The sequence below is a fragment of the Argiope bruennichi genome, chromosome X2, assembly GCF_947563725.1.
Source record: "Argiope bruennichi chromosome X2, qqArgBrue1.1, whole genome shotgun sequence".
Classification (NCBI taxonomy): Eukaryota; Metazoa; Arthropoda; class Arachnida; order Araneae; family Araneidae; genus Argiope; species Argiope bruennichi.
In genome coordinates, this window is record NC_079163.1 from 86,543,652 (window position 1) to 86,562,234 (window position 18,583).

The 18,583-nt window shown below is 28.1% G+C and overlaps 1 protein-coding gene across 1 annotated transcript in view; it reads left to right on the plus strand.

Annotated features, from left to right (window-relative positions):
- Positions 1–18,583, plus strand: part of LOC129960570 (putative polypeptide N-acetylgalactosaminyltransferase 10) — a 110,141-nt gene that overhangs the window by 78,486 nt on the left and 13,072 nt on the right. The window contains exon 6 of the mRNA XM_056074062.1: positions 8,435–8,612. Coding sequence (XP_055930037.1) covers positions 8,435–8,612 — 178 coding nt within the window. The remainder of the gene's footprint in view (positions 1–8,434; positions 8,613–18,583) is intronic.

The following is an 18,583-nucleotide window of genomic DNA, read 5'->3' on the forward strand; positions in this document are numbered from 1 at the left end:
AATAATACAGATTCAAGATTCAAATAAGGATACTTATTTTACGATTTACATAATCTATCGAGATCAAAATTATGTAATAAATCCTTTATGACTCTGTGTTTTTCTTTCTGTGACTGATTCTTAAAATTTGGTGAAGTAAAAAGGAAAAGAATAGATGATTTGCCAAATGATGGTCATTTTGTTTTTCTCGAACGAGTAATTTGAAAAATTGCAGTATGTTCAACAACAGTTAACTTTGTTTCTTCTCATGCACGATTGATACTACTCACAAATCTGTTTCGTTCTATTTCTCACGCATGCACGATTGACCAAGGAATGACGAAATTCTAAAGTCATCTTTAAATCATAGCAGAAAGATATAATAAAAACCTATAAAAGAAAATACTCTCTTATCTAACTGATTTTACATTCGATTTTTTCTCTAAAGAAAATAATTTATATATATATATATATATATATATATATATATATATATATATATATATATATATATATATATATATATATATATATATATATATATATATATATATATATATATATATATATATATATATATATATATACAGGGTGATTCTAAAGTAAATTTTAATAGCAAATAAGACATGCAAAAGTTAATTTTTAATATTAAACAAGAACTAGAATCTTTAAAAAAAGGTTGATAAACCCTTTTAGACTGTGCTGGTAGCAGAAATGAATGAAGATTTGTGCCAGACAAAAGAAAACATACAGTACCTTTTCTCTTTCCAGAGTGAGCCAAAAAACATGCAGAAGAATCCTGACATATACATATTCAATGCCTCTATCTTTTCCTTCAAATAGCGGCTGTTAGCAGCTCTTTATCAGATTGCGAAGACCTTTAGGTGCCTGTATCAGCCCTTTGACTAGTTCTATTGTGAGAAAGAAAATAGAAAAAAACTAATGCAACTTTTTTTTGTCTGAGTTCAAAAGGGAAAATTCGGTGTTTTGGGAATTCAAAGCGGGCGACGTATTATCAAATACTTTTGACGTTTTGAAAACTCCTTTAACACTGAAAAACACTATAGGAACACTATTAACACTATAGGATTAATCGAGATCAAAATGACGTGCTAACAAGTCTTCTCATACTTTCTGTCTTTTCCATTTAAAAAAAACACACAGAAAAACAGATAAAATTGTATTTATTTGTGCTAATTGTATTTAATTGCGCATTAAATTGTATTTCAAAAATAAAATAAAAGTATCATGATGTATATAAAGAAAATGATAATTTTTTTAAAAGATAAATCATTTCATTTATGATGACTGACCTACAACAACTTCAGATATTAACGAAGTGTCATTGTAATTGAAATGTAGTGAAATATCAAGAAAATGAAAAACCTTAATTCAATAAACACTTTTCAGGAATTTTGAAAATGCATATTTGAAGCACAAGTTGGTCGGGTAATTTAAATTTCTATTTCAAATATTGGAAAATATCAATTCCAGAATAACGGTAGCAATTTTAAGAAAAATTAGTTACGTTAAAAAAATTGAAGAGCATAACATGCACAGTTAAAAATTGATGCTGCTGACATTTTAAAGAAAAAGTAATTGACTTCTACAAAGAACTAAGAATGACATTCAAAGTTGAAATGAGTGGCGTTTTATTAAATTCTGGGAAGGAATCTTTTTCAAGAAATGTTACCCACTTCGACAAAATTAAATTTCCAAACAGTTGTGTTACAAACCGATATTTAAAATACCTTCTTTTTTCAGCTTTTATAAATAAATCCGGAAGTTAAAAACAACATTTTTCTTATTTGCACGACCAGAATTAAAAAATCGTAAATAAGTCATCTTGCCAGGCATTTTTTTTTATATCACTAAATGAAACAAAGTATGATTTGCTTAATTCATTTTGAATCTGTGCAAAAGATTAATGATGCCGTTGTTTCCATGTGAGACAACGAAAAAATTAAATCTGGAAGAACTTTTATCTAAAAACTGAAGGAGTGTTGAAATTATTTTCTTCCAGCAATTTTTCTTATTTATTTAGGGAGAGAGATTTGAAGTTTGTTTTATGAAATAAACTGAAAACTTTTCCAATGATTCTCTCATCAAATTATTTAATTGCGTTCATTCTGATGAAGGTATCAAAATGCATTCTGATGAAAGTATCAAAATACATTCTGATGAAAGCATAAAAAAAGTATCAAAATCAGATTAATTTATCATCCTTATCATCTGAAAACAAGAAAATAGCATTTCCTGCCCGCTAGGTAATATCATTGTCGAAAATGTATATCCATAGTTTAACCCGTAATTATCTCATCCATTATTACTTTTTAAGGTCTTTGGCTGAACATTTTTTAATTTTGTAAAAGTATTTAATGAAACAAAATGCTCTGTTAAAAAATAATTTTCTTAGTTTTGCTTGTAGGTAAGATTTTATTGTATTAACTGAAATTATGAATTGATGTGATTTCAAATAAGATTTACAATCACACAAATTAAAAAGAAATTTATTAAAGATTTATTCATTAATCAAATGTAAAAAATATTGATGCCTATTTTTTTAAGTACAGTTCTACTTCAATTATTCGAAATTCAATTATCCGGATGACTTTGAGTTGGGCAAAACTCGCACATAATATCTTACTAAGGTAAAGAAAAAAAATTGTAGGCATTAAATTAATACGCTATGAGAAAAGCTAATTTTCCATCATTTTTTTTTCGTCAGTTAATCAGTTATCCGGATGGGATCTCGCCACAGTTGATCCGTATAATTGCGGTTGTGATGTATTTGATTACAATTCATTTTATATTTGATTTTTTAAAAAATGAAGAAAATGGTAGTTTAACATAACTTTAACAATGAAAACAATAACAGATAAACTTTAACACTAATAAAAAATTCATAATCTATATACTTATAATAAAGCTCAATGTGTGTGTGTGTGTGTGTGTGTGTGTGTGTGTTGTCGCTCTACAGGCCAGACCGTTTGACATACAGCTACCAAATTTGGTACATGTATACCTTGAAGGTTGGGAATGTGCACCTGGGGTTTCTTTTTTCGAATTTTTAATTAGAATTTTAATTATTAATTAAAAACTAACTTTCCCGCCAAAAAAATCTTCCATTTTCCCCACCGCCAACTTTTCCGCCAAACAAATCTTCCATTATCCCCAGCGCCAAACGAGAAAGGCTTCAGTATTTTTTTCTCCCAACAGTAATGAGGCTAGGGTTAAAATTTTTCGGCGGATTATTTCAATCGGTTCTGTTTATTTTCTTAATGTTTGATGCATTTAAAATTAAACATTGTTAATGAATCAATCTTTCAGATTCATTCTGAAGTACTTTTGAATTAAAATAAAACAGAATAAAGGAAATTAAAAATTTCTAATCCGCATAGCGTTACCCCAACTGGCGTAGAAAAAATCACGTATTTGCGTTACGTAACCGGCGAAGAAAATTCACGCATGCGTATTCCGTTCTGATTGTTGCCATGACAACGTTATCAATGGATGATTTAAATTATTTTTAGGTTAGTTGCATGCTTTTGTAAGTAAATTGTATTTATGTTAGTTATATATTTTTTGTATATGCTTATAGTTTTAAGTACATCGTTTTTTAAGTAGTTTTTTTAAAACCTGTTTTCAACCGTTTATTTTAAACGATTCGTTTTATTTTCTTAGTGTTTGATGTATTTAAATTTAAACATTGTTAATTAATCGATCTGCTCATAATGAATCTAAGAAAATTTTGTTGACCAACTCTTGAGATATTACATAAATTTAAAAAGATATGCTTTAGTGCCCATAAAGTTTAAACGCTGAGTGACTCTATTTTCAGTAATCAGATTATAAAAAAATGCTTTGTTTCAGTAAAAAATATTATTATATTAATTGAAGATAAATTCTTTCCACTTTAATTTAAAGCATAAATTCTACGGGTGCTAACAGAAAATGAGAGAGATACATATTACGTTATGACTGAAGGCATTTATAATATTATGAATGAATTATATGATAATCAAAATTTGAAGTTTTAAAATATTTTGATGAAGAAGCTATTAAAGTAGAAATTGCATAAAATATTTAATTATTAAAATTTTAACGAACATTAAGATTGGCGAACCGGCTGGTCGCCAAAGGCGGCTAGTAAAAAATAAATACGATATATCCTTGATCGTCGTATGAAATTCTTTGTACGAAAAAAAAAGTATTTTTCCAAAAATATCTAAATATTTATTTCTAACTGTCATTAAGTTTTCTGAATTTAGTAAAACAAATAACAACGCTTAAAATATATATATAACGAGATGCTTATAAAATTATGATAGCAATTTCATGTAGGATAATTTCAGTGTCAAAAACTTGATAGTCATAAGTAAGTAAAATTTTGTAAATAATTGTAATAGAGATTTCTTTTCTTAGTAAACAATTTCATTGAGTTTAAATAATTAATATAAATTAATAAAATTCTTTTGAATTTCCAAAATTTTCAATCTTGCATTTTGTATTCTTTAATATTATGCTCTGTTTGATGTATTTCAGTCCATTTTGTAAAACGCGAAAACTTTGAAACATAAACAAATCTAATATAAACACAAAGGAATTATGCTTACCTGATTAACTACTTGCTGTAAGGTATAATTAGGTCAGTATGTTTTAAAACATTTTCATAAATGATTAGTCATACTGATTTAAATGATGGAAGGCCTTCAGTCGTTTTATTCTTTCCTAACAGAATTTTTTTTTTTAAGAATGTTAGCTTTCGTCATAAATTTCATTTAATCTGCTTCCATCATATTGTATCGATGGTCATTCAGAGGCTCAGCATCTTCAGACAGATCGGGTAACTCTCGTGTGGCTCCTGTTTTGCTAAGTTTCCTATAATGCATAATCATTTAAAGAGGGACATTTTATTCTGGTAATACTAGACTTTATATGTTCAAACATGAAACTAGATTTTATGTATCGAAAATCAACTACAAACGAGTTTTAAGAATATATCATATTTGTTTATTCATTTTTAAACATATCTATTTCAATATTACATTCATAATAAAATATTTTTTAGGGGAACAATAAAAGTGTGAAATAAATTAGTGCAAAGCTTGAAGTGAGAGCACTCATCATAAAAACGTGAACGATTTATAGGTTATGAACCTTAAAAACTTGATTTTTAAAAAATTATTTAACTGTATAAAACAAACCCTAAGATTCAAGTACATTATGTCTCATGTACATTAAGTCTAGATATCTAGCTCTTTTAAATAGAATTTTGCCCGAAAAGCAAATTAATATGATTTAATTTTTTGTTTGAATTCATTTTGAAACAGCATCGATGTAATGTTTAAGATAGATTCTATATTCAGAAACATCCTAACAGTATTTAACGAATAAAAGTTTTTACAATTTCTAAAATGAAAATATAAACTTCCATTTGGTTTTAATTGTACGGAATTTCAACTGGCTACTAAAATTGTAAAGTCTGTTAATCCTTCTTAATTACTGTTCACAAATCATAAGAAACATTCGATTCCCAATACAACTTCTACTCGATCACATACAATTAAGGAGTATTGGAAAAGTTTCAAACAGAGACCCGTAATTTTCAGCTCCCAAATCCATATTAATTTCTCAAATTTCCTTTTCAGATTTAAAAAAAAGTGTGAAATAGTTCGAAGAATTCCTATACTTAGTAAAGGATATTTCGTTTAGGTATGGAAGTTGGAATTGGAAAACACGTAAAAGTCAAATATCTCTGATAAGAGGAACGTTACATGCGAAATCAGGCCACCATGACCAATTTTCAGTTTCCATGGTAACTGCTACTCAATATTCTTCACGTGGAAGTAATTTTAGCTTCGGAAGAGATTAGAGGTTTAGGTTCTCATAAAAAAAGATAAAAAAAAATTGAAAATTGGGAGAAAAATAAAAATGCGTTCTCCTTTTTGTTGGTTCTTCCTGTCCGATTTCGATAAAATGTCAAAACTTTTATTTATTTTGTTACCTCAGAAGCTATTTTTATTCGAATTTCCAGAAAAATAGAATATCGAATTATAAAAAAGAGTAAAATGAACTGTGGTGTCAAGCACTGTAGTGTGTGTAAACACATCTGGGATATAACTTGTATTTCTCTCATAAGAAGAAATTGCGAAAATAATTCTTGCATAAAAATAAAAATTGACATGTTGTCTCTAGAAAATTCTCTTGCTACTTTTTAACCTCGTTCTGTAGTAAAAAAAAATAATTTTAACTGGATGCACTGTTGTGATTTTATTCGTTTTTTCCTAAACGAAAAATGTTTAACTTTTTTTAACACATCATACTTAGTTTATAGCAATTGCCAACGGTTTAAATCAACGAAAATTAAAAAAATTAAAAATGTCATGAATTCATTTGTTATATGCTAATCACGATAAATAAAAAGATAATCATAGAAAAGTTTAGATGACGTATTATAGTAACAAGTGTTTTAATAAATGAGTTTTGCCTGATTTTATCTTTACTGATTTGTATTTGTAAGTGGTTATTTCATATTTATTTTATAATTTTTTATATGAGGATTTTCATAAAAACAGCAGTTCAAATTTCCCATTTATATCTTCTTTTTTCTGTTGTTGAAACAATTTATCAAACATTTTCCAAGCAAGAATAGCAAAATTTCATTAAAAACTTTCAAAACGACTTTAGAATTTTTATGATATAGCAATATGTGGCCTTTTAGGTGAAAGAGCTGTCTGTATTTAATGTTCTTTATTCAGGTACATTTATTAATACTAAAAGCGGAAATGTGTGCACGTCTGTCCGTCATTTGGCGCATTCAAATCCAAACTGCAAGAATTAATGTTACAAAACTTGGCACAAATATACTTTGAAAGAATGGGAATGTGCACCTCAAAGCAAGTTTAAAATACTGTAATTAATTTTGATTAATAAAAAATGAAGCGATATTTCGAGCTTTAATGATAACTTCTGAAAATATTATCCCGCATTCAGAGAGTTACTACCAACGTCACCTTAATATTAAAAAAAAGACTATACATCAACTTAAAATGCAAACACTCAATTATTCAATAATATATTTAGATGTGCATTATTTACCCAACTTTAACAATTTTTAAAAAATATTCCTGGGCATGATTTGCAACGGTAGTCAGTCTCATTTGTGAAAATCTGTGTCATATTATTTACATGCTTCATCAAACTTTTAAATCGTTATTGTTGTTTTCGATTCTGTTGAAAAAGATAATATTATCTCAGGTAACTTTATAAATCAAGAATTTTACTTGATTTATAAAGTAAATATTATTTATTACCCAAGTAATGAAAAGGTAGTAAGAGATTTTATAGTTAACTAATGTTAGATTTCTCTCTGATCTTAAACTTAACTTTTATTGCAAAATTAGATTTTTAATGTCATATCAAGTGTATATAAATCATTTAGGAGATTTTCATGATTTTTAAAGAAATAGATATTTTTGTACGGAGATTTTCCTAAACAAATGACGATTCTCCTTATTTTGAGGCTTAAAAATGTGTTGCTATTCATTTATATTATTTATTTATTCGATATAAGCATATTTATTATATAGTTTGAAAACACCTGATCAATTCAATGATGCATTTCAACATATGATGTAGTCTTTAAAAAATTCAAATGTCATTACATATGTTTTAGGAGTTTAAAAATATAAATATAAGAATTTAATGCTAGAAATTGAATTTTAAATAAAAAGATATGTGTCATAAGCCGAAATTGAAAAAAATATATATTTTTAATATAAAATACAAGTCTGATTTTAATTTTAAAGATGGTTATATATGAAATTAAAGAGTTCAATAATACAGTAATTCAAGAGTGTATTTTTAAAAATACTTAAGATAAATTTTTGAAGAAATGATAATCAGTAGTTAATAATATAAAATTTAAACTGATTATGGATTTAGAATTCTTTTTATTTTAATCCTGAATTGAAAATTTAAATATGGTAAGTCTTTCAAAGGATTCTTTAGGGTTCATCATTTTTAAATACTTACTCTCAAATTAAATGAAAGCAATGAATTAATGTACTTTATTTGAAAGTTATAAAAACTGGCACTTATGAATTTGGTACTAAGCTTTAATATCGAATGTGTGTGTGTGTGTGTGTGTGTGTGTGTGTGTGTGTGTGTGTGTGTGTGTGTGTGTGTGTGTGTGTGTGCGTGTGTGTGTGTGTGTGTGCGCGCGCGCGCGCGTGTGTGTGTGTGTGTGTGTGTGTCTGCGTGTGTGTGCTTAAAAAATAAATATAAATAATCTTTCAATCAATAGTTAAGCAGAGATTAAATGCTGTTTTTATAGATTTGGAGAAAAAATTAAGTTATAATAAAATATTTTAATTATTGTAAGTTTTAAAAATTTTAAAGTATTAAACTTTTACATTATTAATATATAATTATTGCCTGATTTTTTTGACAGAACCAATAGCTTTGGACCGGAAAACTGTCACTTGTCCTTTTATTGACGTGATAGATTTTGAAACTTTGGCCTATAGAGCTCAAGACGAAGGAGCTCGAGGAGCATTTGATTGGGAGCTCTACTATAAACGCTTGCCTCTGCTTCCAGAAGACCTGAAACATCTTGATCAGCCTTTCAAGTAAATTGACCTAATTTATCACAAGCATATCTTGCATACTTACATTAGATGTTTTTTTTATTTCCAATTTTGTTTTCAGTAAACTCCGAAAACAATGATCTCATTCAATGGTATAAACCAAGAGAGCAAAACTCAAAAACTAACAAATAAACAAGACTAAGTTTATATTGACCATAAATAAACCTTCTCAGTACTTTTACTGACGCATAGGCTTTGTTTTTAAACTCAAGATTTTTAGATAGTGTTTTCAAGAAGAGAGAGAATGCCAACAAAGAGAATGAGAAAATTAATGTTTGTTTCTTCTTGACATCTCTTCTGTGCTATCTACATCTTTTCTACATCTGGCGACATCTTATTCGGAGTGATTAATTTCAAAACTGATCCAATTTGAATATCAATGATTATGGAACTTCCTGGAAACTTATTTTGTTTCATAAGTAAAACTAATTTATGTCCTCAATAAGTGCTTCCAAACATAAAAGTAATTTCAAATACGATTTTTCAAAAACTAATTTCGACGAAACCCTTGGTTGAAGTCAAACTTCCCAATTTCATTAAATTTGACTTTCAAATCTTGATTACCTCCATTTGTGAATGATTCGGCATTTATTCTACGTCTATGGAGGAATAGAAGTTAACAAATAAAACTTTTCTTTCAGGGATTTAAAATCTTCAAACTTTGTTTCAGATTCATTTCTGAGAATTTTTATTTCTTTCCGCCTATTTTTCGTACGATTCAATTTCTTCAAAACTTAATTTCTTCATATTGCATGTGAGAAAGTGTGTCAAATTATCATTTTAAATTGGTTTTTTAGAAAATTTGCTTATATTTGAATGTTTTAAATTGGCCAAACATCTTCATGATAATCTAATCATTTTCTTGCATTTTTCAATTTAAATAGCGCGTGTAAAAATTTAGCTACAGAATTTTTATTAAATATTTTTTATATTCTATAATATTTCTTGGCTTGCCAAGATATTCTTTGTGAGCTGCATGCAGCCCACCAGCCTTCTAAAGCTTTTCTATTCGAGCGTTTTAAAATTGCACAAACGATATAACCCTATTTGAACACCATTGATATCTTTTAATTTTTTACAGTTTTTGAGCTATAAATTTGCAATAAAATTTTATCTATAATAATTTCTTTCCTTTTTTAGCTGGGTTAAAAATCAATTATTAAACAACACTTCCCATTATTTTGAGTTTCACTTTTCAAGTTACATTTATAGTTTTTCTGTAGTTAAATTTGCAATAATTTCGAGAGCAAAAATTCTTTTGCATGAGCAACTGTTAAATTATTATCTTCATTTGAATGAATTTCTTACTCAGTCAACAATAGAATAATTCATATCTGTCATTTAAGCTTTCACTGGTTGCCATCAAAGATTTCCTCTTACTTAAATAGATCTGAAATTATGCATCTCCTAAAGCATTTCAAAAATTTTGAAAATAATTAAAATCTGTTATTAGAAGAGAAACTCGACTCAGATTTTAATTCACGTCGTAATTTTTAAAAATTTTGTTAGCAGGCAGTATTCCTGGACCTTTCCAATTAAAACCTTCTAATGAATGATAGAGTGGACGAATAATTCAGAAGTATATCTCAAATTTTGTTAGCATTTTTACAAAAGTCTCCAAAAATCAAACATAAGTTAAAGGAAACTTTTAGTTAAAGTAAAATAAATCTTCTTAACTAATTAATATAAGCAGGAAATTTAGCAATCAATGTCTGTGTCTGATCATGATGGAAAAACTAATCAAGACTTCCTATTGAGTTTTGAGATATTATTTTAAATACCCAGCTATTTGTTCTTCCAAAATACTTTAAAGCACAGTTGTTTGAATAATTAGCCGAGTCTTGTGAGAAAGTAGAATTTAAAGCATACTTCTAAAAATAAAATGATGAGCATTAATCCCTTCCTAAAACTTAAACAGCTCGTTAGGAAGATAAACAAACGCCCACTCTATCAACTTCTAAGATTATCTGGAAAAAAAGAAGTGGTATTAATTTTTCGCTATAAAATAAGAGGTTTCCAAAAGTAAACAAGAATATATTTGACCCTATTTCCGAAATAATAAAAGAAATTCTCAGTTTTTCATCGTTTTCTTCATGTTTGAAAAAATTTGTTTCATTTCCATTAAAATATTCCAATGCTTATTTAACAATAGTTCAAGAATAAAATAAATTCATTTACATCTTTCACGTTATGATGACCCATTCCGAGGACAAGAGAATCTCCTTTTGCCTATAAAATAGTAGTTATATTTCTGTATACCGATTTGATGAAGACGCAAGAGAGTTATACAGTATGCAAAAATATCTATACCAAGTTCTACATTTTCTGGATTTTTCCTGATGATAATGGCATGGTATGTTTTTTTTTTTTTTCAAATTAAATATATCAGCATTTTAAACACCTCTAAATGCAAATAAAAACATATTTGGAATTACATCTGTTTGCCAGCCCGTCTGTATATCTGTGAAACCGATATTAAAAAAAAGGAAATAGGTTTGATAATGAAAATTAGTATATCGTTATAAATCAGAATCGTTCGTTGTTAAATGATAGATAAAATCCAGCATAGAAAATTCATTTTTTCTCTCTGTCTGTATCTATGTGAACACGTTAACACAAAACGTATTGAGCCAGATGGATGAAACTGAACCAAATTAATTAACAGATTGACCCCCTATTGGTGTGGGTAATCGTTTTTATATGAAAGCAATAACTGAAAAACGCATCAAGCTAGAGAGATGAATTTTAGAATGTATTTATTACATCAGAATTATAATTATCATTGAGTAGATCGTCTTTTTGCTTGTACTTCTGCATGTAAATATGATTGTCGAAAATTGCAATGAGCTAAGAAAATAAAACCTATTATATGGTCTTGGCATCAAAATTTTAAATAGCAATAAAATTTTTTAGATCATATCAATCAAGAAAAGAGGTACTATTCCAAAATTCATAGTCACTCCAGATGCGTTCACTATGCGGCAAAACTATAAGCCTAAAATGTGACTTATTTTTAGAGTATAAAAAAAATCAATAGAATATTCCTGAAGTTTTTATTGCTATCAGAGCTCATAAAATCCGAATTTCGGGAACAATAATGTTTAACACATTAGCTGCCACGGGAATCGCATCTTCTTTCTAATTAGATTACCCCTTTTTTATTGCAGAAAAGAGATAGCAAGAAGGAGTCATATAATTCGATGGATGGGGCCGAATTCCAAGCACAAATCATGATTATGTGCATGTTAAATCTGAAGGTTATGTTAATGATTCCATACTAGTTGTGGTATATTAACGTCCTGTTTAAAAGCAGCAATAGGACTATTTTGGGACGAAAATTATAACTTTGGGCTCAGGTCGGTTGGTGCCTCGGTTGTTTTTTCCTTTTCCAGGCTTCCATGCCGCGTGGAGGAGTGGTCGTTTGCTCTGCGACTTCGGATTTTGCTTGCACTCAACCTTGCTCACAACGGATCTTTAGTGAAATCGGTTTCGAACCAGAAACTCACCTCTGCCGACATTAAAACTACTACTAGGTCAACGTAACTCATTCGTATTAGATAAATTCAGTCAAAGATGTTGCAATAAAACAACGACACCTTGCATTTAATTCCTCCCAATAATCTATAGCTTATTTCCAATCGGTCATCGGTCAACAAATAATTTTCACTTCTTGCACTAGGCCCCATTCTTCAAAATGCCCACTCTTAGAACTTGATTTTATAATCTTGCTCACCACCATTATCTACGCAAGATTATAGACAGTGTTTCTAAAGTGGAAAATCCTTGTAATCCAGATTCATCCAGTAAAATCTAAGAACGTTATCAATTTGATTCATTGAAATAATATGAATTAATTTAGTTCCACAATGAGAAAAACTAGAACTGCATAAGGTAAAATTTGAGATTTTTATACAAAAGCTTTTGTTAATAAATAAACATAAGCTCAATTTCAACTTTTCAAAAGTTTAAAAGTGTATAAATATGTATTATAAATAATCAGCAATTATTAATACTAAATGCAATTGTTATCAATAATTACCGATTTAAAAGTTCAGCTAGTATTAATAGCTATCAGTTATGATTAACATTAATCGTGGGTTATTAATAATAACCGGTTAATCACATTTACTGTAACTTATATAAGATCAATGACGACAGTTCGAAGTAATTTTATTCTAAAAAACAATTTGTATTTTATTTTTACTTCAATCAAGGATTTTCATAGTAAAACAAAAGGGAAATGAAATGAATAAAAGAATTTCTACTGAAAATATAAACCGATTTTAATGGAATTGATTACATATACATGTCTTAAACAAATACTAGTTATATTTTATAAGAATTTTCACGAATTGCATTTTCTTAAAATAAAACTAGAACATAAAACAGAATAGCAGTAAAGTAGTGTGTTTGGAATTGCTCCAAAAATCGAGATATAAGATTGAATATTTGCAGTGCTGTAAATCGTAAACAGTTTTCGCAGAGATGAAAAAAAAAAAAAAAAAAAAGAGGAAGCATTTTGCTCATTGAAAGATAAAAACAATTTCTTAAACGATGTAACACAAAAGCGAGTTCTTCAAATAAAAGATATAGTAAATTGAGATGATTAAAATGAAACACACCCATTTCATTCGACATGAAAAACGTTTTATTCTAAAGGAAAAATCATTAAATGCAGTGTTACTTAAAAACATAAAGTAGTTGGGCGATGAATTACTGAGTCAAAATTTGGGCAGTTCAATGCCATCATGAAATAAATTTCGTTCTATCATGAAACAACTCTAAGATAAGCTTTGAATGAAATGAAATGAAATAATAATGAAAATTAATTCTAGAAATCTCATAAGAATGCATGTAGGAATTCTGTAACTGATAAAAATTACCTCATTTCGCCATTTGTGGTCGATAATTCTATTTATTGCAATTCGATAATTAATGCTATGTTTAAAGTAAATCATGTAATTATTTAAGCATAGTAAAAAAACCCAGTTCTGTCCATCATGTCAAGCAATGAAATAATGAAACACATGTAAGATGTAAATTGCTAAGTGATTTATATATGAATAAAATTCAGATATCTTCTGGGATTATTTTATTCATGGTTTGTCATTAAAAAAATCTTGCAGTTTTTTTTTTTTGTTGTTGTTTTTTTTTTTATTTTTTTGCGTTGTTTTACTTTATGTGTGTTTCAATTATTTTAGTAACTCCTCCATAACTAAATCTTGTTTATTTTAAGAATTCGGTAGTTATTTGCTTTTCAAACTTTCAGTTATCTTCCTCAAAATCTCTTCGATTAGCAACTTCTATTCAAATTAAAAGATTGTTGGACAAAATTTTACCATTTCAATAAATTTCCATTCAACAATACAATGGAAGTGTAGATTTGAGTAACAGTCTAATTATCTAATAAAGCTTTTGATGTTTGAAATCATTTGTTTGATTAGAACTTTTACGTCTAATTGTTGACCTTTTTCTTCTTAACAAGAAAAAAATAACAAATAAACTGAAATTTGTATTCCTTCAAAGATTTCAAATGCGATTTAAGAAATAAAAATTAAATATTTATAATAAAATATTTCTACATTAATTTTTTTCGCCTTTATTCTTTGCTGTCTCCTTTAAAGATTCTGAATCAATCACTTCGTTATTTCGGGATTATGCCTCTGTTCAAATTCATTAAATTCTTGTTTTAATGTGATACATTATCTAATGAGACTTGTTGAAATTCTTATGATTAGCTATGTTGCAAAATAGTTTTTTCGTCTCTGACTTTTTCTTTCTTATAAATGCATTAAATATAGAAATCCAATAAGAATGTTATTGCCTTAAATCTCTCTTCAGTCTTCAAAAGATAATGTTATATTAGTCAATGGAACGACTAGATGTCTTGACATTTATTCAAATGAAGTCATTTTGTATTTACAGTGGTTTATCATGTTTACAGGTATATTATTTTTGAAATATGACAATAATTTCTTAATAATTTATTTTATTCAAGTTGAATACATTTTTAGATCACGGATTTAGATTTTTTTTTTTGACAAGGAAACATTTTTTTTTATTTGCCAACATTCATTCGAATGACTGATTTCCATTACTTTTTAAGAATTCTAAAATGATAAATATATTTTCAAAACTTTTAAAGTGCTTTAAAAAAGTTTCACATTTCAAAATTTCGAACCACACAAAGAATTTTATAGTCCAGCATTGTCACTAAATCTTTTAGAGGGGTTTAATGTACAATAATGTAAATCACACTTACTATCTTTTTTCCAGCGACGAACTTAACGTAAAGATACTGAAATGAATTCAGAAACCAAAACTGTCTCTTGGATCCTAATTTAACATAATGGCTTGAATTAAATAAAAAAATTTCAGTGGTTTCAATTTTATTATTACTAAAAATGACTTACATCACTGTGTTTTAGCAAAGTTAACTTTTTACATTCCTATGTATGACTTACAAAAATTTATTTATCAATGTATGGGTATGAAAAATTGGAGGAAGGGATTAAGTAAAAAAAAAATTATTATCTTAAAAACTGATTATTATTAATATAAATAGATAAAAATCAAACATCGATTAATCATTCGTTCATTATTTTCTTCAGACGTTTTATTCATATTTCAAAAGTTTCAAAATCGTTTTCCATATTCGAGAGCCTTTCGAAGGGAAAAAGAGAGAAAACTGATTCCGGGGACTTCTGGAATGTTTATCGTGTCCTTCATTTCAGTAACTACTCTTCCTCATGTATAAAGTATTGTCTTGATGAACTTTCGTTAGAAATGAAGGTCAAACAGCTCTTGTTGGTCGTAGATTTAGTAGAGATAGTGCATATTATCTTTCGCCGTTACTTTATGCAGATGAGTGCAATGTCGAGCTTTCAAAATCCTAATCCATTGTATATTTAACCACTTAACGAGAATGTTGTTTCCATCTTTATTTCTACGTATAATCCAGTTTTCTAAGTTATCACATTTCCATGTTTTCTCCTGTATTTCAATATAATACTATACCTATCATCAGGAATACAAATTAGACTATTTTTTTCTGTGTAATTCAGTCGATCCAAATTCTGTCATGTGGAAGATAAGGCGAGTCAAATGCAGGGGATACAGAATATCTTGAAACTATAACGAATGATTTCCATACAGTTTTTATAGATCTGTACAGCACTGAGTGAAAAAGTAACTTCAGATTACGCTTTTTGATATGTGCGCCCAGCTGCGTACATCATATTCTCTTTTAGTGACGAAAATGATATTGAAGAAATAGACTTTCAGTTTATGAAAAACTGTCTTTCAACCCACGCTTCCATTAATTACTGCTTTCAGAGTACTGCTATTGGGTTTTGGATGCCTTATTTAGAATCCATCTTTTTGTATAGAAATTCTATATAGGAATGTGCCGACTTGAAGGAGGATGGGTGGTGTGCTTGAACTCAAGATTCTTAACCTCATAGCATAGAAGTTAACATTATATAGCAGGATGGTTTTGCGTTGCTAAGAAACTGTCTCCATAATAACTAGAGCTTTCACTGTATCTGTTGCCGCTTAAATAAAACTATGATTTATTTTTACGTCTTTTGTTAAGAATAATTTGGTTTCCTCATAATTTGGTTTCTATGTTTTTTCTTCTTGGAAAAAGTACTTAAACTTCTATAACTTTCAACTTTACTCTTGTTTTTACATCAACAGTTTGTTTTTTGATTATTATTTTTATAATCCCAGATTAATCGTCACCCTGCCAATTTTTTCCCCATTTTAATTCAAAAGACGAAAGGCAAGTCATGCAATCGGCAAAGCAAAATCCTCAGATATCTCTATCTGTTAGGTTGTCTTTTTATTTTTTATTTGTTTTTTGTTTCTGGCTTTCATTATTTAATGGTGCCGAAGAAACAATGTTGTTAAAATGGCTCCTTTTTAAGTTCATCAAACATCAGAGGAAGTACTTTAAAATTAATACAATAGATTTGCACAATTACTTTGGTTTCACGCTCTGAAAGATATTTTTTCTAAAAACATGAAAAAAAAGCATGTGAAAAATTTCTCCTTACACTCTAAAAGCTTTTAGCTTCCTTAGTGTCAAAAGGAAACTTATTTTTTCTAAATATTTCAACGCTTCAAAATGGACCTAAAGAATCGAAAAATCAGGCATTAAGCTTAAAATTCTGTGTTTATTCAAGCCTCATTCCTTAGCGACCATGATACAAACTAATTTAATGACAAAAAAAATTGATATATTTTGCAAAAAGCACCTTGGTGCTTTACACATGACGATACTAAATAAAATTTGTAAGGATATACATATTTAAATTATGATGATGCAATTTCATTGTCATAAATGTAGAATTAGTCAACAAATGAAAAGAATTTTCAAGCCTATATATATATAATAAATTTTATTTCTGGCAATATTTCACCTTTTTCTAGAATTCATTCACCGTATTTAGATTACATAAGTAAATGAATCCTAATGCACGCAGTTTAAATGATATCGAAATGCATATCTAAATAATTATTACTGTTGTATCAAAGCTTTAACAAAGAATGTTTATTATTACTAGTTATCTATGGATCCATCTATATAAATCAAGACTAAACACAGGAAATTGAATAAATGGTAATGTTTTTGGAGGTAGATTTTATCAAATAATATTGCTGTATTAATGCTAAAATGTAACATTGAAGCTTTCTTAACATTATTATTCTATTATTGTTTCTGTTTTATTTAGCACAATAACGTATGAAATTCTGTGCAAAGGAATTCAATTCAGGAGTCTATAAGTATTATTCAAAAGATATGCCTAAACTTAGCTCTCTCCTTCTGCCTCAAGCGAATACAAATATTATCCTTTGTAAGATAATCTGATATGCATACATGAGAGCAATCTAAATTCATGAACGAATTCAAGATATATGTAATATCTGCCATTTTCTGTTTGATACATATGTATTCGTGCATATTCAGAGATCAGGGACTTTCATGTCATTGGTACTGGTTAACATATAATAACAGAGGCATGTAACTTAAATCAAAATAATTTGCAGATTGTGCAAGATTGGGATTTAATTACCTGTCAATTAATGGCTTTTCAAAGAATAAAAAAAGATTATAATTTGCATCTGCAATTGATTATAATTGCAAAAGATTATAATTGAATTGCGTAAAATGTTCCGAATACAGAACCTATAATGAGGTGTTTCAAAGTTATGCATGTGATCGAAGACAATAAGTAGAAAATAAAGAGAAAGAATATGTACGTAGGAAGTTAGAATTGCAAACTCATGCGTAAAACTAGCCTCAAAGTTATAACGAAGATATAAATGGCATTAATATTTGAAACTTAACAGAAAAATTAACCTTTCTTTAGAAGCGGGATATCTCACACATCTCTTGCTTATCTTATGCGTTATAAATTAGCTTGCAATGCCTTTGTCTCCTTTTAGCTAACCTTCAAAGTTCTTCGGGGAACGATGATAGCGAAGTTTCAGCTTCGATCTCTCTTTCCCAAGGTCCAGAATCACAGTTTCAGTATACCAAATTTGTAAATATGTCTTTTTTTTTAATTTTTATTTACACATTTTAAGTGTATAGTTCTGTAATTATTTAATACAAAATAGATTTTATATCGCGACTAAATTTCTTTATAAACCAGGCATGATTGTCTGAAATCAGTTGACTTAATGGTCTTTTTTTCTATTATCTCGACAGTTCGTATACATTTTATCTGCACAATGAGAGCAATTTTCAAGAAAAGTGGGGCATCTATTTAAAATATTTGTGAAAATAAAATAATATACTTACAAATAATTAGGTTTTACATTTTAATTATAAAATTAAAGATGTAACCATCGTACATAAAAAAGAGTATGTAATCTGAAATATCTCGTCCGATATCAAATAGCTGTATCTATACAATGTAGCAACCATACCAAACTTAAAACCTATA